Source organism: Myxocyprinus asiaticus, chromosome 3 (assembly GCF_019703515.2).
Source record: "Myxocyprinus asiaticus isolate MX2 ecotype Aquarium Trade chromosome 3, UBuf_Myxa_2, whole genome shotgun sequence".
Classification (NCBI taxonomy): domain Eukaryota; kingdom Metazoa; phylum Chordata; class Actinopteri; order Cypriniformes; family Catostomidae; genus Myxocyprinus; species Myxocyprinus asiaticus.
Genome location: NC_059346.1, coordinates 35,079,363 through 35,097,500, shown reverse-complemented (window position 1 = coordinate 35,097,500; position 18,138 = coordinate 35,079,363). Strand labels below are relative to the sequence as shown.

The 18,138-nt window shown below is 38.2% G+C and overlaps 1 protein-coding gene across 3 annotated transcripts in view; it reads left to right on the top strand.

Annotated features, from left to right (window-relative positions):
- LOC127429329 (WD repeat and FYVE domain-containing protein 3-like) overlaps positions 1-18,138 on the top strand; it is a 134,238-nt gene that overhangs the window by 63,744 nt on the left and 52,356 nt on the right. For all 3 annotated transcript variants that reach the window (XM_051678313.1, XM_051678304.1, XM_051678295.1), the window contains 15 exons: positions 175-287; positions 3,518-3,752; positions 5,293-5,393; positions 7,562-7,780; positions 8,626-8,807; positions 10,591-10,822; positions 11,055-11,215; positions 11,654-11,765; positions 11,953-12,143; positions 12,699-12,851; positions 13,310-13,383; positions 14,965-15,126; positions 15,431-15,525; positions 17,252-17,372; positions 17,644-17,861. In XM_051678313.1, coding sequence (XP_051534273.1) covers positions 175-287; positions 3,518-3,752; positions 5,293-5,393; positions 7,562-7,780; positions 8,626-8,807; positions 10,591-10,822; positions 11,055-11,215; positions 11,654-11,765; positions 11,953-12,143; positions 12,699-12,851; positions 13,310-13,383; positions 14,965-15,126; positions 15,431-15,525; positions 17,252-17,372; positions 17,644-17,861 — 2,369 coding nt within the window. The remainder of the gene's footprint in view (positions 1-174; positions 288-3,517; positions 3,753-5,292; positions 5,394-7,561; positions 7,781-8,625; positions 8,808-10,590; positions 10,823-11,054; positions 11,216-11,653; positions 11,766-11,952; positions 12,144-12,698; positions 12,852-13,309; positions 13,384-14,964; positions 15,127-15,430; positions 15,526-17,251; positions 17,373-17,643; positions 17,862-18,138) is intronic.

Sequence of the window (18,138 nt, the reverse complement as noted above, 5' to 3'; positions counted from 1 at the left end):
TTAATTTTACATTATAACATTTCTTTTGTTTTAATAATTTCAAAACACTAAAATTAGTATGGATTTATTGTCATTTTATCCTTTCATCAGTACTTTTATCATGCTGGGATAGCAAGTGGATGCTTATTGTGTGATTTTAACTCCATAAAATGCTCTTTTTAATATGTTTTTCAGGGAATTTTTACGGCTAGGGAATCCTCTGAATTGCGGTGCCTGGGACAAAAAGCTCCTGAAGCAGTACCGGGTCCACAAGCCGAGCTCCCTCAGCTATGAATCTGAAATGCGAAGTAAGAAAAAAAAAAAGTGAATGCAGAAATACTTCTAGACCTGTCACTGTGTTTCTGTACAATCCTGCAAACAGTTTGTGTCATTGTTGTGTGGTCTTGTCTCTGTGGTTTCTCTGTGAGCTGGTGAAAGGAGGGACATTTCAGGCTTGACTGACTGTGGACTTTACTGAAATGCCATTAATCAACATCAGAATCAAACAAAACAAATTCCTCTCTCGCTCTCTTCAGCTCTGCCAGCACAGAGCAATTCAACTGAACAGGGTTTTGCCAGAGACAAATTCCCAGTTTCACTAATTACCAATGGAATTACTTCTCTCCAAGCTCACACCATGTTCAGCGAGTCCTCTTTGAATGTGCTAATTTAAAAGGTTTTCTGCTTGCTTGCTTGGATGCCTTTATGTGATTCTGCAATCTGTCCAGGATTCAGTACAAGCAGCTAATTTTATTGGTTATACCCTCAACAGAATGAGGCTATTTAAAAGAACAAAAACAGATTGAGGGCGAATTTTACCAGACAGTGTCAGATTTATGAAATTCCTTTACATTCCCTTTTTTAACCTTTTGCCCTTTCCATTACACTGGTTCACTCTTTACACACCAACATAAACATTAGATGAAAAAATGACAAACTTCATACATAAGTAATACCATGTGTATTATTTTCCTAAATAACAGTGGCCCAATCAAGTATTTGGAAACTTAAGGCACACTTAAAAATGTATGGATTTCATTACATAGATAAAAAATTCCAAATCAGTCTGCAAAAAAAATTGTACTAGACCTTTTTTCAGAATTAGCTTACTTTCCTTGGTCATTATTTCAATTACTTTTAACCAAGAAGTTTTAAAACAATTTGCTTACAAATGTGTTTTGCTTATGAAAGTGTATTTGTTAGATTTCTTTAAAATTGGTTATACAATGTAATTTGTTTTATACATTTGTACAGTTTTATGTGTCCAAATACTTTTTGGGGCCACTGTACATGGTATTTTTTTTTTTTTTATTTTGTTATTTTTTATTAACAATTTGTATTGATTCCATGCAGCAAATCAAATAGACAGAAAATGCAGAATCAAACCACATGAAATCACAAATTTTCCCCCCGAACATTAACCCCCCCCACTCCCACCCGACACAAACGAGCACCCCTGTGGTCAAAAGCCAACTGACAAAGACATAAAATTTAGAAACATAAAAAAACAAAACAAAAAATAAATACAAAAAAACACTAGTCTCTCCCCGAGAGCCTTCCAAAAAGGCTAAATAGCTGCCCCATTTCCTGATGTATAAATCCAGGTTGCCTAGCCTTCTACATGCCATCTCCTCAAATGCAGCTACCCTGCCCATCTCGGTAGACCACTCATGAAATGAGGGCGCATCAGTTGACTTCCATCCCCTGAGAATTACCTGTCTGCCAATCATCACGCTGGTTAGGACCCAGATTTTTATATATTTATCATCTATATTCAGGACCGCCCCATCACCCAAAATACACAGTCTGGGGCAAAACGAAAATTGAGTGTCCACTACATCACACATAAAGCTCTGAACCCTCAACCAAAACTCCTGGATCCCAACACATCCTCAAAAAACATGGGTTGTGCCCCCGTCTTCTGATTGGCATCGCCAGCAGGTGGGAGTGTCTTTAAAACCAAGTCTATACAATCTAGAGTGGGTCCAGTAAAATCGATGCAAAATCTTAAATTGCATCAGACACACCCTTGCATCTCTAGATGCAGACTTGACATTTTTTGGATTCTAGCCCACACCCCTCCCCCAATGTCAAGTTTAGATCTTTCTCCCATAATCTTTTGAGAGAATTCAAAGTTCCGTCCCCCAGACTCTGAATTAGCAGGGAGTACACTGATGCCTCATGACCCTTCCCAAAAGCAGCAATTACCACTCCCAGAGTATCCGCCACTTTAGGGGTGTGCGTGCCACTCCCAAAAACTGTGCAGAGTAAGTGGCGAAGCTGTAAATACTTATAAAACTGAGATCTGGGAATGCCAAAATGTTGAACCAAATTTTCAAAAGGTCTCAATACTCCACTCTCATATAGGTCACCGAGTGCATTAACCCCCCTCACAGTCCAATCTGACCAACAGAAAGGGGACTTATTAATACATAGTTTAGGGTTCAACCATATGCTCGAGGCTGCGTTTAAATAAATATCCGAATTAAACACTCTGGACACTTTTGTCCATATCGAGTGCAAATGCAAAATAACGGGGTGCGACTTAACCTCTCCGGCTAGTTTGATGGAAAGGCTTTGCAGTGGCGAGATATGGGCAAGAATTTCCTTTTCAATACAAAACCAGGGAGGAGCTCTCTCAGGTGGAAGCGACCAATGAGCCAAATGTCTAAGATCAAATGCATAATAATAAAATAAAATCTTGGGTAGACCTAACCCACCATTGTCAGTCGGCCTATGTAACTTATTGGAATTTAACCTGGGACGCTTACCATTCCAAATAAAGGACTTCGCTATTCTATCAAATTGCTTGAAATAAGAGAGAAGGACATCTACAGGGAGAGACTGTAGCAGGTAGTTCAATTTTGGAACTACCTGCTGAAAAGCCGTTACTGGACAGTACGCTGTCAAAGCCAAAGCTTCGGATTTAGACCAATTGACTTTGTATCCTGAGAACTTGGAAAAGGAATTAATAATTCGGTGGAGGCAAGGCATAGATCTAGTGGGGTCGGAGACGAATAATAAAACATCATCTGTGTAAAGCAGAAGCTTATGCGCCATGCCTCCAGCAATCACTCCTGGAAAATCATCCTCCTTTCTTATCGCGGCTGCTAATGGTACCAGGGCAAGACAGAACAGTAAGGGGGAAAGAGGGCAACCCTGCCGGGTGCCCCTATCCAGAGTAAAAAAATCTGAAATTAGTCCATTTGTTTGTACCGCTGCTACAGTGTGTCTATAAAGTAGCTTAATCCAACCAATAAAAGTACTCCCGAACCCATACATTACCAAAATCTTAAAAAGATAATCTTTTTAAAATAAAATTTTACCCACCCTCACGTTGTTTCAAGACTTCTTTATTCCATGAAAGTTCCATGGAACACAAAAAGAGATGTTGGGCAGAGTGTTAGCCTCAGTCACGATTCACATAAGTAAATTATGTGTATTTTTTTTGGTGAACTATCCCTTCAAGAGTGTTTTGGACTGTTATAATATATGTAGTACTTTAACCCTACCAACATTTGAACTTTTTCACCTCCAGACAGCATGACATTGTCCATGGAGGGTTTTGGGCCGGACAGCGTATTCACGATTAATGAGGACAACAGTCAGTACAGAATCAGCAGAAGTCTGGTGCGCTCTGCTGAGGATAGCACTGTGCCCCTCACCCGAGTCAAGTGCCTGGTCTCCATGACAACGCCCCATGACATCCGTCTCCATGGCTCCTCTGTCACACCTGCCTTCGTGGAGTTTGACACGTCATTAGAGGGATTCGGGTAAGGCTCACAGTCTCGACCAACTTTTGAAAATCAAAAAATTATTTGTTTACGTAGTCACTGTTTGTAAACAGGATATATCTGTTTACTTGTTAGGCATCAGAGATTTATTGTTTTTACCAACTGCATACATTGATCAAAAATAAATTCAGTGTTGTGCTTTTAAAAGCTTGACCTAGTTTAAAGCTACCAAAAAACAGAGGCTTGAAATGCGCTTAAATCTCGTAACGTAATCAGTTCAAAACGCAAGAAAGGATCCACACTGAGCCTCCATCTGTTTCTGTTTAACATAATCCCATCAGAATGGAATGTAAACTGGAAATAACAGATCTTTTAATATGTCAGCACTTTCATTAATACTGAAAGTACAATGATTATACTTTGTCTTCTTTTCAGATGATAAAATGGGACATTTATGTTTCTGAAATGGGACAAAATTTCCGTTTTTGCATCCAACACACTCTACTCTGACCACATGCTTCAAATACTATTAGTTGTACACAGACTGAATTTTGTTACTGTATCCCAAAGGCCTTTCTGTCAGTTTAACAATGCTATTATACAGCACTTCTACCGCACAGTGGACTACCATTCAACCTGTACCAGCTAAACAGACAAACTTAGTTGAGCATATTTTATGTCTTAGTCAGAATTCTCCCATGTCCTTAAATACTTTCTCCTTCATCTGAATAGAACATGGAGTTTAGAATAATTGAAGATGTAAAAGTCACTTGTACTGGCCCACATTTCATTTCATCGCAAATGCTGAGAAAATGCGCACACACTCTCACTCACACACACGGTGTGCTCTCCATCTGCCTTCATGAAAAATTCATGTAAACACGTTCCGTATTGGGGCGTACGGACCAGCCTAATGGTGACGCCACAGCTGGGCTTAGAGCTTTTTGGGTTATGAGGGAGCGCTCAGGGTGAAGGGAGTGGACATTAACCCCCTCAAACACACATGTCTGGTGGGGAGTGTTAATGTGTAGCTTTTTTTGGGGTGGGTGCTTGTATTGTTGGTGTGGGGTGGGATGTTTATTAGGCCACAGATTTTTCAATATTAAAATGATATGTGAGGCTTCCTTTGTCAAAGTTAATTAGCTTCCATAGAGAGTCTTTTAGAAGCTGTTTTGAGTGACACTGGGTTTTCTGTATATTTGATGAATCACAGAATGTTTAATAAATTAGAGATTGACAGAAATATTGCATAAGGACACACCCATTTTCATATTTGTAAACCATCAAACATCATAAACATATAGTCTGATCGCCTGTTTTTTGAATCAGTGAGTTTTCTAATGTGGTAAAAAACAATGTAATGCACTGCTGATATGATAAGCACATTGTGCAAATGTTACATAAAGCATGACACCCCCAAAAATAAATCCACATCTCCTCTTTAAGCCTCCAATGTGAAATATTCTCTAATTTTATCTCAGAGAGGCAAGAAAAAATTGTGCAAAATGCCTGGCCCACGGGAATTCCTGATAAATTGACATTTATTTTTTATTTCCTGCTTGTTTCCTGCTCTCTCCAGCTGTTTGTTTTTGCCCAGTCTGGCCCCTCACAATGCACCATCCAGCAATGCCAACACATCTGGAGTCAGTGACGGGGCAGTGGTCAGCGGCATGGGAAACGGTCTGTATACACAAACATGCGTAAACCCTTGATTTGCATAACACCAGCCAGCAGCCTTTTACTTTTATAGGGAAATGCAAATATTTTATGAAGATGAAGCCCAAAATATGAATAAAATGTTCATTAAATTGATAAAGTATGCTAGTTATTCATCCATTAAAGGTGAAGAGGATAATTTCTGCATCATTAGCATCACTAAATGAAATTCAACTCTCTGGCTGTATAAACAGATATCCCTGTCCCAAACTCACACTATTGGTTGCACCAGTGTTGTAATGTTGGGCTGGCCAGGAGATGCTGAAATAATTTTGAGAGGAATTTTTGATAGCACCACAGTGTTTATGTTTTCAGGGAAATCAACTTACAAATGGCTTACTTATAGTTTTCTCTGCATATTAAACTGTGATAGAACAAAGTATTTTAACATTGAAAAAAATTACACAAATCAGCTTTAATGTTTGGAAAAAAAGATAGCAAAAGGGGAAAAAAGGAGTTGTTTTTGAGTTATGTAGGTGGGATGGGTTCGTGAAGGAGGATGTAGCATCTTGTCAGAATTTGAGAAGTGTCTGCACTTGACGGGGGAGAGGTAGAGAGCGAACGAGAGCACAGGAGTGTGACTGTATGTTTGCAAAGACGCAGGAGTCTAGAGAAAAGAGAGAGTGTACTGAAACTTGACGGAGCTTGACAGAAATTGTGTGTGTTTTTGCTCCTGTGCGAATGTCACGGTCTCACAGCAGCCCTGAGTGGGCATATAAGTGCCTATGTAGTATTAATGAGGTGATTCAGGGCTCGCTGCCTCTCCTTCTCTCTTTGTTTTACTGTCTCTATCGTTCATCCTCCCCATTTTCTCCTCCCTTCTCTCTCTCTCTCTCTCTCTCTCTCTCTCTCTCTCTCTCTCTCTCTCTCTCTCTATCTATCTATCTTGAATGTAAAAGGATGAGTTCAGTATTTACAGATGGACTCCTGCATCATATCTTCTGACCTATTTTTGTCATTCCTGCTTTGAGGGTTTCATTCAGATCCTTTGCAGTCTGGTCCATTGTTCCTGTCTCTCTTCCAGGGGTTTCTTGGTTGTAAGGGTGCAGGCCAAAATGGATTTGCTGTATCTAAGTAACTTGAGTTAATGTTTCAAGAATGTGCACTCATCATAAGTAAGGTCATTATTCCAGGGATCTTTGTTTAGTAATAATGTTGTTCACTTACAGGAATAGTTCACCCAAAAAAAAAAAATCTGTATCATTTACACTCATGCTTTTCCAGACCAATATGGCTTCATTTCTTCTGTGGAACACAGGAGATGTTAAGCAGAATGTTCCATATCAGTCACCATTCAGTTTCATTGAATGGATAAAAGGTTCAGTGAAACTAGTGATTGATGACTTGACAGTCTGCCTTACATCTGCTTTTGTGGTGTAAATGATGACATCATTTTAATTTTCAGGCGAGCAATCCCTTTAAATAAAGGCTTTATAGGGATAGTTCACCCAAAAATGAAAATTGTCTCATCGTTTACTCAAACTCATGCCATCCCAAACATGTACGACTTTCTTTCAGAACACAAACAGAAGAATATCTCAGCTCTATTGGTCCTTTCAATGCAAGTGAATTGTGGCCAGAAATCTGAAGGTCCAAAAAACATATAAAAGTAGCATAAAAGTAATCCATAAGACTCCGGTGGTAAAATCCATATCTAATCCTATGCTGCTTTTATCTGCTTTCATTGAAAGGACCAACAGAGTTGAGCTATTCTTCTAAAAATCTTCATTTGTGTTCTGCTGAAGAAAGAAACAATAGGATGAGTAAATCATTTTTGGGTGAACTATCCCTTTAAATGTGAGACCATTGAGAACGTTGTTTCAGTAAGGTGTGAAATGCTATATATGTTTATATAGTCAAGTTTTTTAATAACACCACTTGAATTCTCCCTTTCCAACAACAATTCAGTTGCTGTTCAAGCACCATCAGAATTTAAAAGCAATCTTACCTAGCCATAAAAAGTTACTCTAATTCTGATAATAACCAACATTCATTTTTATGCAGCATTGAATGCTAATGATACTATTATATATCATTCTGTATACAGAGTATATTGAATGAAAATACACTTACTGTAGTTCTTAAAGAAAGTAGCCCCTAATGTTAAATATTCATATCTCTCTTATCTCTAGGTGAGCGCTTCTTTCCACCTCCATCCGGCCTTAGCTACTCTACATGGTTTTGTGTTGAACGCTTCAGCACGCCACCCCAGAGCCACGCTGTACGTCTGCTCACAGTGGTGCGAAGGGCCACCTCGTCTGAGCAGCACTACGTATGCCTGGCCATCGTGCTCTCCGCTAAGGATCGATCTCTCATTGTGTCCACCAAGGAAGAGCTGCTTCAGACATACAGCAAGTGTTTCCACACCTCTTTCACTTCTTGTTCTACCTCTTCATTTTGTGTTGATGTCTGTTGTAATTTGTGAGATGTAATGTTTCCGAATATCTGTACACAGGCCAAGAAATATAAATTACAAACATTGAAAGTACATGTTCAGAAATGGTGTTTGTGATCATAATTATTTTTAAATGAAAAATAATTTAAATTAGATCTAGCAAGGCAGCAAAAGATTAGTGTTACAGTTACATTTTTGTTTAGGTTAGGTTTAAATGGAAGTTAAGGTTTTAAGCTTTGGTTGCAATGTAAAGGTGTTTATAAATGGTTAAATATATGCAAGAAAGACCAGTCACAATTCAGTATGTTAATAGATGTAAGAGAAAAGGCTAATTGCAATTCCTAAGGGCAAATGTGATACCGTTGATTGCATTTTACATTTTGAACATTGTCAGTGTAAGTCTATGGGAGATTTTCAAGCTTTAATCTTAGGTTTCTTAAAGTTTAATGTTTACAAAAGGAAAATGCCACTCCAAAGAATATAATTATCTACAAAACGTTTGAATGGAGTTTGTACATTTAGTGATTCTGGTTTAATTAATTTGGGAAGTTTAATACTTGGAGTTAGAGATTTTGAGCTAACCCTAACCAGAATGTTAGAGGAATATCAATACTGTGATTCCTTGCTATGCACTGTAAATATTTTTTGGCTTGTGATGTCACAACATTTATTTATTGTGGGCAAATGACAATTAAAGCATTTAAATCTAGGATTTTAGAAATATTTCCTTTTGAATTGCAGAGGAAAAGTTCCTTTGTCTGCAGTTAGTGCTGTGACATCATTTCCTCTCTCCCCTTGCAGTGGATGACTTCAGTGAAGAGTCCTCCTTCTATGAGATCCTGCCCTGCTGTGCTCGCTTCCGCTGTGCTGACCTCATCACTGAGGAACAATGGCACCACCTGGTGTTGGTTATGAGCAAAGGAATGCTGAAGAACAGCATGGCAACTCTCTATATTGATGGCCAGATGGTCAGCACAGTCAAGGTGTGGCCCAGCTCCTGATGTGGATACACTTGTTTTGTTTTGACTTAAGTTGATGTTGTTATTTTTTATTGTCCTAGCTAGTTTCTGTACTGTAATATTTGCACTGGTAAATGAGGACCTTGGAATTCTATTTTAGGACAACTTTCATAATGAATTAACATTGACTATAGGTCAAGCAAACCAGGAAGTGACCTTGTACAGGAGAAGTACATTGAGCTTGTAGTAGAGTCCTTACTAGAACATTGTACATGCAGCTTACTATTTTGTGGTCCGAATATTCTGCCCTGTTTTCACTTAACTTCTTTCAGTGTATCTTCAAACTGGCCTCAGATCTGAAATTAGGAACATAAGTACTCTACATGGAACATTGTACTCTATCTGTTTCATTAGCAACTAATGGTCATATATAAAGTTATGAACAGCAGATCTTGTTTTGAGTCCTAGAGATAGTTGCTGTAACATCGGTTCCCAAGACTACTATTAAACAATCATAGATCTGATCATCCCTATCAAACAAATTAGCCACCAGTGCTTGGTAGTAACAGATTACATGTAATGTAGATTACATAATCAGATTACAAAAATCTAGTACTTGTAATTCGATTAAATTCGATTCGATAAATACTTCGAATCAGATTACAGTTACATTTTATGGATTACATGATTACATATTAATCGGGCATTAAATTGTACATACTAGACACTAGCCATAATTACACTGAAGATGGAACGGTAATCCATATAAATGCTAAACCGATTGCATTAGTGTGGTAAAGTTAGTTTTAGTTTCGCAGATTGCTTTTGTACTCTGCTTCAAAAATGTGCCTGAATGCGTTTTTGCTTTTGTGACAATTTTTTATTTTTTTTTTTACTTTAATACACAAATATTATTGGTCTGATATGTTACCACATATGGATGGCATTTGTAATGCCAAAATCGCTGGAGTAAGAACATTGTAAATCTTTCTGTTTCACTCAGAAACAGACAAATAGTGAGTAAAACTAAATCTTATCAATTGTCATATTTTGATCCATTTGTAAAAGTTTCAGATTTGTACTAAAGTTTCCTTTAATGCATTTAAGCATCATTATGTCAAAATGGTACAAGCTTTTCCTATTCAGATGCATGTGACATCAGATAAACAAGAATTACTGTAAGTCAGAGGTAATTTAAAAGTAATCCAAAAGCAATCAGATTATATTAATTAAAAAATGTAATCTAAGAGATTACTGACTACAATTTTAATCATGTAATTTGTAATCAGTACCAGATTACAATTTAGAAGTAATCTACCCAGCACTGTTAGCCACATAATCTGTTCATTACCTGTTCCTAACAGACATCACACACACACGTTTGCTTTTCTTCCAAGGTGGGGCCTTTCCCTTAACAATATTTGTTTTATACTGTGCTAATGATATTTTCTATGCCCTAACCCTCACACAAATGTTTTTGCACTTTTAATTAAATGGATATAAACATTTTATGAAATGTTTTTAGTATGTTTATTAAAATGTTATCCTTGAGGAAACATTTGGTGCCCACACACAATGTTGAAAACCTGACATACACACACCTACGCGCACATGTAGTCAAAGAATCTGCTGTGGTAAACCTATACTTTTTCCAAGGTTTCCGTTTATGCTCATATTTAATTCCACTAGTGACACCCTCACCACTGCAGGCTTTGCTGTAAAATAGCAAAATAGTTTGAAAACCACTTCCTGTTTTGGAAACCAATAAGGTCTCACCACTCTTTATTCACTGTGTTTGTCTTCATAGCTGCACTATGTTCACAATGCTCCCGGCGGTTCTGCCTCCACAAATCCACCCGTCGTAAGCACGGTGTACAGCTACATCGGCACGCCGCCGGCCCAGCGCCAGCTCTCCGCGCTTGTCTGGCGACTTGGACCCACACACTTTTTGGAGGAGGGGCTGCCTGCTGCCAGTGTGGCTGCCATCTATGAGCTGGGGCCCAATTATGTGGGCAGTTTCCAAGCTGTTTACCTGCCGTGTGAGTACCTGTGATTTCACACTGTGGTGGATAACTAGGGACTATGGAACTAAAAGATTGACATCAAAGTAGATATATTTTTATACTGAAAATTTATGGATATTGTATTCATTAAATGTTTTGCCTTGCATGTGTTGTCTAGTGAAATGCATGTATTGACTCCTGTGTTTGCTTGTTGTGGTTTATGACATCAATTGTGAATAATTGAAAGATTTTCTTCTCATATCTCCAGGTAAAGACTCTAAGACCGAGTCTGTGCCAGCCTGTCCCGTTGCATTGGTACCTGAGGAGAAGGTCTCCTTCAGTCTCTTTGCACACTCAGTCTCCACTGTCACTGTGGCCAAGATCAGAAAGGTCTACAACAAACTGGACAGCAAAGCCATCGCCAAGCAGGTAAGCTCCCTCTTGTAAGGATGTTATATAAACTTGGATGTTAATAATATATTACTAATATGAAATCCTTGAATTTTTGTATATAATGTGTTTTTTGTTTCTTGAAGTGTTTACATTCCATATTTTGGTATTAAATGCAAAATGACCCCAGTCTTCTGAAACCAAACAACTATTAGTAGTGACCCCTGATTAATTTCTTTTGCAATTTATCTTTAGTGATTATTGAACTCAAATCTGTCTAAAAACAAAAATCCAGGAGCATAACTAAATCACAAAGCCAGCAGCTTTTCTTCAATTGCATCATTAGCACTTTGTCAGAGTGTGGGACAGATTTGCCTTCACAGATAGAGCTAGATTAACGGGGCTTCATTCTTTTTACAACCTTCTACTTCATTTATGGAAGTCTTAACTCATTAGTGATATTTTCATCATTTTAAGCTGGGGGTTTCCTCTCATGAAAGTGCCACACCAGTAAAGCTTGTCCACAATGCTGTGGGCCATCTCAACGGACCAGCCAGAACCATTGGAGCAGCAGTTATTGGTTACCTGGGTGAGTGCTGACTCAGTCAGACATGTGTTGTTTTCCTCATTTATGGACAGTGGGAACCTTAGGTTTGTGGCAGAATAAAATGGAACATTTTAAAAATGTTAATGAAAAATGGAGTGGCCAGCACAGCTTGTCCAAGAAACCAACAGTTTACGGAATGTATTCACATCTGCAATCTTGTTCTATCTAGGTGTGCGAGCCTTTGTAACTAAACCAGTGGCCACCAACCTCCAGTACACTGGAGGAGCAGCAGCCATTCTGGGCCTGGTTGCCATGGCATCAGATGTGGAGGGTCTCTACGCAGCGGTTAAAGCACTAGTGTGTGTCGTCAAGAGCAACCCACTAGCTAGCAAGGAGATGGAGCGTATCAAAGGCTACCAGGTGGGTTTCAATAACATGTACACCTTGACCTTTAAACTCAGGTTGTCCTGGTACTGGATTCCCTCAGATGTAGCTGTAGGCTGTTATAAGCCAATGAGGTGGCAAATTAAATGATAATAGTGAGCCCGGTCTGTTGTATAATCTGGCACTCTTGTTGATAGCAACCGATGTGTTAGGTGGGGGTTCATAAGGATGTGGCATGCTGGGATTGGCTTATTTGAAGATAACAGATGGCACACTTGTTTACTCCCCTGCTGCTTTTAGTAGGTCTGTAGATAGACTGCAATATTTCATGGTGCTAATGTTGATTGGCCACTATATAAACAAAATGTATGGCGGTGTGTTTAGTTATATTTGAAATGTAATTTCTGAATACTGAATCCTGAAGTGAGGATGAGAAAACAGCAGATCATTCTTTATAACCAAAAGTGCTTTCTTGTATAAATTCAGTGTCAGTCTGTTTTTTTTTCTCTCTTTGTCCAGTATCAGTTTCAGAACTGTCCTTTGTCTGAATTGCAAGACAGATCTTCTTTAACTGAACATATTCTGTTACAGCTGTTGGCCATGTTGCTAAAGAAGAAACGTCCTCTGTTGAACAGCCATATCCTACACTTGACCTTCTCCCTGGTTGGCACTGTGGATAGTGGCCACGAGACCTCCATCATTCCAAATTCCATGGCCTTTCAGGACCTACTCTGTGATTTTGAGGTGTGAAGCTGACATGAGGAGCTTTGATAGCAGGGCTTTTGCTTTAAATTGACAGGGCCCAAGACAAAAAATATTATGGGCCCTTCTGCCCAGGACCCAATGAGTAAGCTATACCATAGAGCACCTTAGTGGGCCCACCTCATCACAGGTTCTGGACAATGCTTTTATATTATATCATAAAAATAAAAGCAGGTGTGCCAGGTTATCCCTTTGTTAAAATTCTGAGTAGATATATCATCACAAAGAAAAATTTATTAACATTTTCTTTTTAAAATGTCCCCCCTCTTTGCGCAGTTATTAGAATTTTTAAGATTAATTTTAAGATATATAAATCTGAAAATGAATATACAGTATGTACAGTAATTTTTTTTTTTTTTTTTTTTTTTTTTATTGTTATAAAGATTTGTAATTCTATAGGTTTTAGAATTTTTGTGTGTTTTTTGTTTTGTTTTTTTCAGGTTTGGCTCCATGCTCCTTATGAACTTCACCTATCTCTCTTCGAGCACTTCATTGAACTTTTAACTGAATCTAGGTAATCCATCTGTACTCCCAACACTCCTTATTGAATCATTGAATCTTTGATCCAGGGCAATTGACTGAAACCTTTCTGCAGTGCAATGGTATATGGGCCTGTCTTTACTCTTTAGCCCTAGAGAAGAATAAATAGAGCCCATTAAGCCTTATGGTGGTTATTCGTCAGTATTAGACAGCACTAATAGATCATTTAAAATGCATAACATATGTTTTGTGAAATAGGTCAGCTGCATAATATACAGTACTATACAAAAGTTTTAGGCAGTTGTGAAAAGTGTTGCATAGTGAGGATGTCTTATAAAAAATCCCATAACTAATTTTCTTTAATCAATTAATGTCATACAAAGTCCAGTAAACATAAAAAAGGCTGTTACCACCCTTGCCTTCAAAACAGCACCAATTCTCCTAGGTACACTCGGACACAGTTTCTCTTGGTTGTTGGCAGATAGGATGTTCCAAGCTTCTTGGAAAATTCGCCACAGTTCTTCTGCTTCGGTTTCTTTATGTAATCCCAGACTGACTCGATGTTCAGTGGGGGACTCTGTGGGGGCCATGCCATCTATTGCAGGGCTCACTGTTCTTCTATTCTACATTGCTGTTGAAAAGTATTTGCCCCCATCCTGATTTCTTCTCTTTTTGTGTATATCTCATATTAAATTGTTTCAAAAATTCAAACAAAATCTAACAAAATAAAACAATGGCAATCTGAGTAAAAGCAAAATACAGTTTTTAGTGTGTGAGTTGAAGCTCAAGTGCAACTGGATTATGCAGCAAGACAGTGATCCAAAGCATAGGAATAAGTCCACTTCTGATTGGCTCAAAAGAACCAAAATTAAAGTTTTGGAGTGGCCTAGTCAAAGTCCTGACTTGAACCTGATTGAAATGCTGTGGCAGGACCTTAAACGGGCAGTCCATGCTCAAAAACCCTCAAATGTGGCTGAACTAAAACAGTTCTGCAAAGAAGAGTGGGCCAAACTTCCACCACAGCGTTGTGAAAGACTGATCTCCAGTTATCAGAAGAGTTTGGTTGCAGTTGTTGCTGCTAAAGGTGACACAACCAGCTGGTAAGTTTAAGGGGGCAGTTAGTTTTTCACAAGAGTGATATAGGTGTTGGATAACTTTTTTGCTTCAATATAAAAAAAAGTATATATTTGAAACTGTATTTTGTGTTTACTCAGGTTGCCTTTGTTTTATGTTATATCTCGTTTGAAGATCGAAAACAATTTAATATGTAAAATGCACAAAAACAGAAGAAATCAGGATGGGGCAAATACTTTTTCAAAGCACTGTATTTTAATCTGTTATACTATGCGAAAGAAATGTTTAGTGGTCTAAACTTTATATTTCGCATTGACACACTAAAGCTGAAGATATAAATAACCATCTTAAGATAAATGTTTTTGTGAAACATCTTATGCACCTAAGACTTTTGAACAGTATTGTAGAAGGGGGAGACAGATTATGAGAGGAAATGTAATTTTGATCCAAAGTTGCAGAGTAAGAACTGCGAATTAATAAAGAATTTAGAATTAATACAACTTGTATCACTACAGCTGAGTCCATTTGTTTGTGTTCTCAGTGAGGCTGCTAAGAATGGCAAACTGTTGCGGGAGTTCCAGCTGATCCCCAAACTGCTGCTGACACTGAGGGATCAGTCTCTGTCTCAGCCCACCATTGCTGCCATTGGTAACGTCCTCAGTCTGCTATTGCAGGGGTTCCCCAACTCATATGACCTGCTCAGGTAAACACAGAGATGCAGAGATGTGCACTTTTTCAAAATACATCCTATTCAAACCACATAAAGAGAAGACCGAATCTAAATCGGAAGTGACAGGTTCTGATTCTGGACAATTTCAATACTCCATAACATACCGTATTTAAAAGTAGAGGTGACTTGACGAGGGTCTTGCTTGAGGATTTATTTGTTTTGGCTAAAGTAAGGGAACCTTTACTGCACGTGGTAAAACAACCTTCTTGTATGGTTATAATTCATTTCTAGATGTAGAAATGCCTTTGTGTTGACTGTCACTTTTTTATAAATCAAGATTTGGGCAGTTCATCTCTTCGACTTTGCCGACATTTGCAGTCTGTGAGAAGTTTGTTGTTATGGAGAACACCAATGAGGAGAAGATTGACAGAGGTGAGTCATCTTTCCAAATCTTGCTAGTATCAAAACATTTTAGCACCATGTTGTTGGAACAAGACGACTACATTTAGCATTGCCATGTTAACAAATCTGTAAGGTTTCTGTTGCTCAGTTGGTAGAGAATGGCACTCACAATGCCAAGATCTTGCGATTCCCAGGGAACACGCAAACTGATCAAATGTATACCCTGAATTCACTAAGTCGCTTTGGATAAAAGCTTCTGCCAAGTGCATAAATGGAAATGGAAATCCAATTCATGGGAACTTGGCATTAGCCACGTTTACATGCAACCAAATAAGCTGTTTATAATCTGATTGAGCTGGATCTGAATGAAATTTCCATCCGATTGAAATGGGTGGTGTAGATCTAAAATAATCAGTTTAAAAGAAAAATATTAGCCATGTAAACGTTTGAATCCGACTGCTTTCTCAATTGGATTCTAAAATACCTTACACTCATGCGCAAAGCAGTGATGATACTCTTTGCAGGAACCTAATTTATACAAAGTAACACGCATTATTAAGGGTATGTGGGCTCACACTGAATATTCTGTAGGGCACATACAGTATATTCTTTCATGATATCACATACAGCAAAAAATTATGTTGTGTTACTTAACTGGAATCAAGTGGCAGGTGTGGCTATACTGCGTTCTGTATTCTATTGAATGTACACGACTTCACTCGTTTCCTGATGTCGTAACCATAAGTTCTGAAGCATTTCTTCTTTGCCATAGTGACACTCAATTGTATGTGACAGATTAGGAAAGTAAATGTTAGAATATGTTTTACAATAGATGATGCAAAGTGAACACAGTAAATGGCCTAAATATCCTCCTCAAAACTTATGTTAAATTACACACAGTTATAGGCTTTGAATAAAGAACCTCTTAAATATCGATAGCATATTAATAAAACTATCTTGGTTTTAGACGTAGGCTATTTATATCGTAGAAGAGTAAACCTCTTCTTCTGACAGTTATTTAACACTGCAAGCATCCCTTTTCTTGCTGTTACAAAAAGCCTACCCTTTTTTCTTGAATGATTCAATTCTCCGTTCCTCAGTTATTATTGCTTAGTGATTTTTGCATAGCGTCCCGTCCGCAGCTGTTGCTTAAAGTCCCTATTATTTTGTTTCCATTCCACATCTTTAAACTCCTTTAAAACAACAAGGACAACTCTCACCCAACTGTCTTAACTTCATAATTGCATCCAAAGATGCCAGCGATTTATATTAGTGGAGGAATGGGCATGAGGCAAATATGGTCAGACACTGGTATTAGACACTGCTTCTAATTCTTCGTTTGCTGAGTAGAGTGAGTAACATGTGAAGAAAGCTTTTCTGGCATATTTTTTTAGATATCTTAACAAAGCAAAAAAACGCCAATTACGGACTTTGTTTGGTGCCATTCTCACTTTCTCCACTTCTTCAGAGCGCAACGACTGACACTCTTCGCATGCGCAGAAGTTTTGCACATGTAAACTAATATTTGTATCGGATTGCAAAGTTTAGGGGACATGTAAACAGTACATTTGGAATCTGTAATTGGACTGAATTAATTCGGATTGACGAAAATTTGTCCATGTAAGCATAGCCATTGTCAGTTATGACTGTTGGTGTCTTACAACACAAGAAGCTAAAAAAAACAACAACAAAAACAAATTGTTAACTGGATCATTTCACTTTTCAATGATTTAATGTTTTCCTCCTGTGTTTTTAGGAGTTGATGATGAGTTTGGAGGCCTCATGTCATCCAACCTGATTCTTCTAAGGAACAGACTCCTAGACATCCTGCTTAAGCAGCTGTTCAGTTGTAAAGAGAAAAACACTGTTAATGCTCAGTGAGTGATGCTCCATATTAAATTATGGTCCAAAGATTAGACTTCATTGCACTGCATTTAAGGGTATTGGTTAAAGATGAAATTAGAAACATTGTAAATGTGGTGTTTAACTTTTAATTGTCTCTAAATTCAGGCCTTGATGAATTTGATTACTTAAATTGAACATTTATTACTTATATTTAGATATGCTTTACCTTCATAGATAACACTCACCATAACAGTTTCAACCCTTTTGAAGAATTTATGCCTAAATTGCCTCTACTTCACCCAGGGCATGCGAGGAGCTTGTGCGCACCTTGGGTTTTGATTGGTTGCTGATGTTTATGGAAGAGCACATTCACTCCAGCACGGTGACGGCAGCTCTCTTGATCTTGGTGGTGTTGCTTAGTAACCAATCCATCCTGATCCGGTTTAAAGAAGGTCTGTCTGGAGGAGGCTGGCTGGACCACACAGACTCTGTGCTCACTAATAAGATTGGCACTGTTCTGGGTGAGTAAGATGCCTAACAGTGCCCTAACCTTAAATTGCTAGTGCCACTTAACTAAATTGGGTCTTGAAAAATGTATCATATCGAGATAAATGATTTTAAACAGTCAGATTTGTTTTGTGATTATGAGGAATGTGTATGAGTTAAAGAGCAGGAAATCTGTGCTTTTAAAGTGCTATTTCACCATTATCCTACAATGTTTTAAATGGACATTTGTTGTAAGTAGCCTTCCATTAGTTGTTAATGGCTGCAGTTGGTGTTAATGTAAAGGATCCAAAG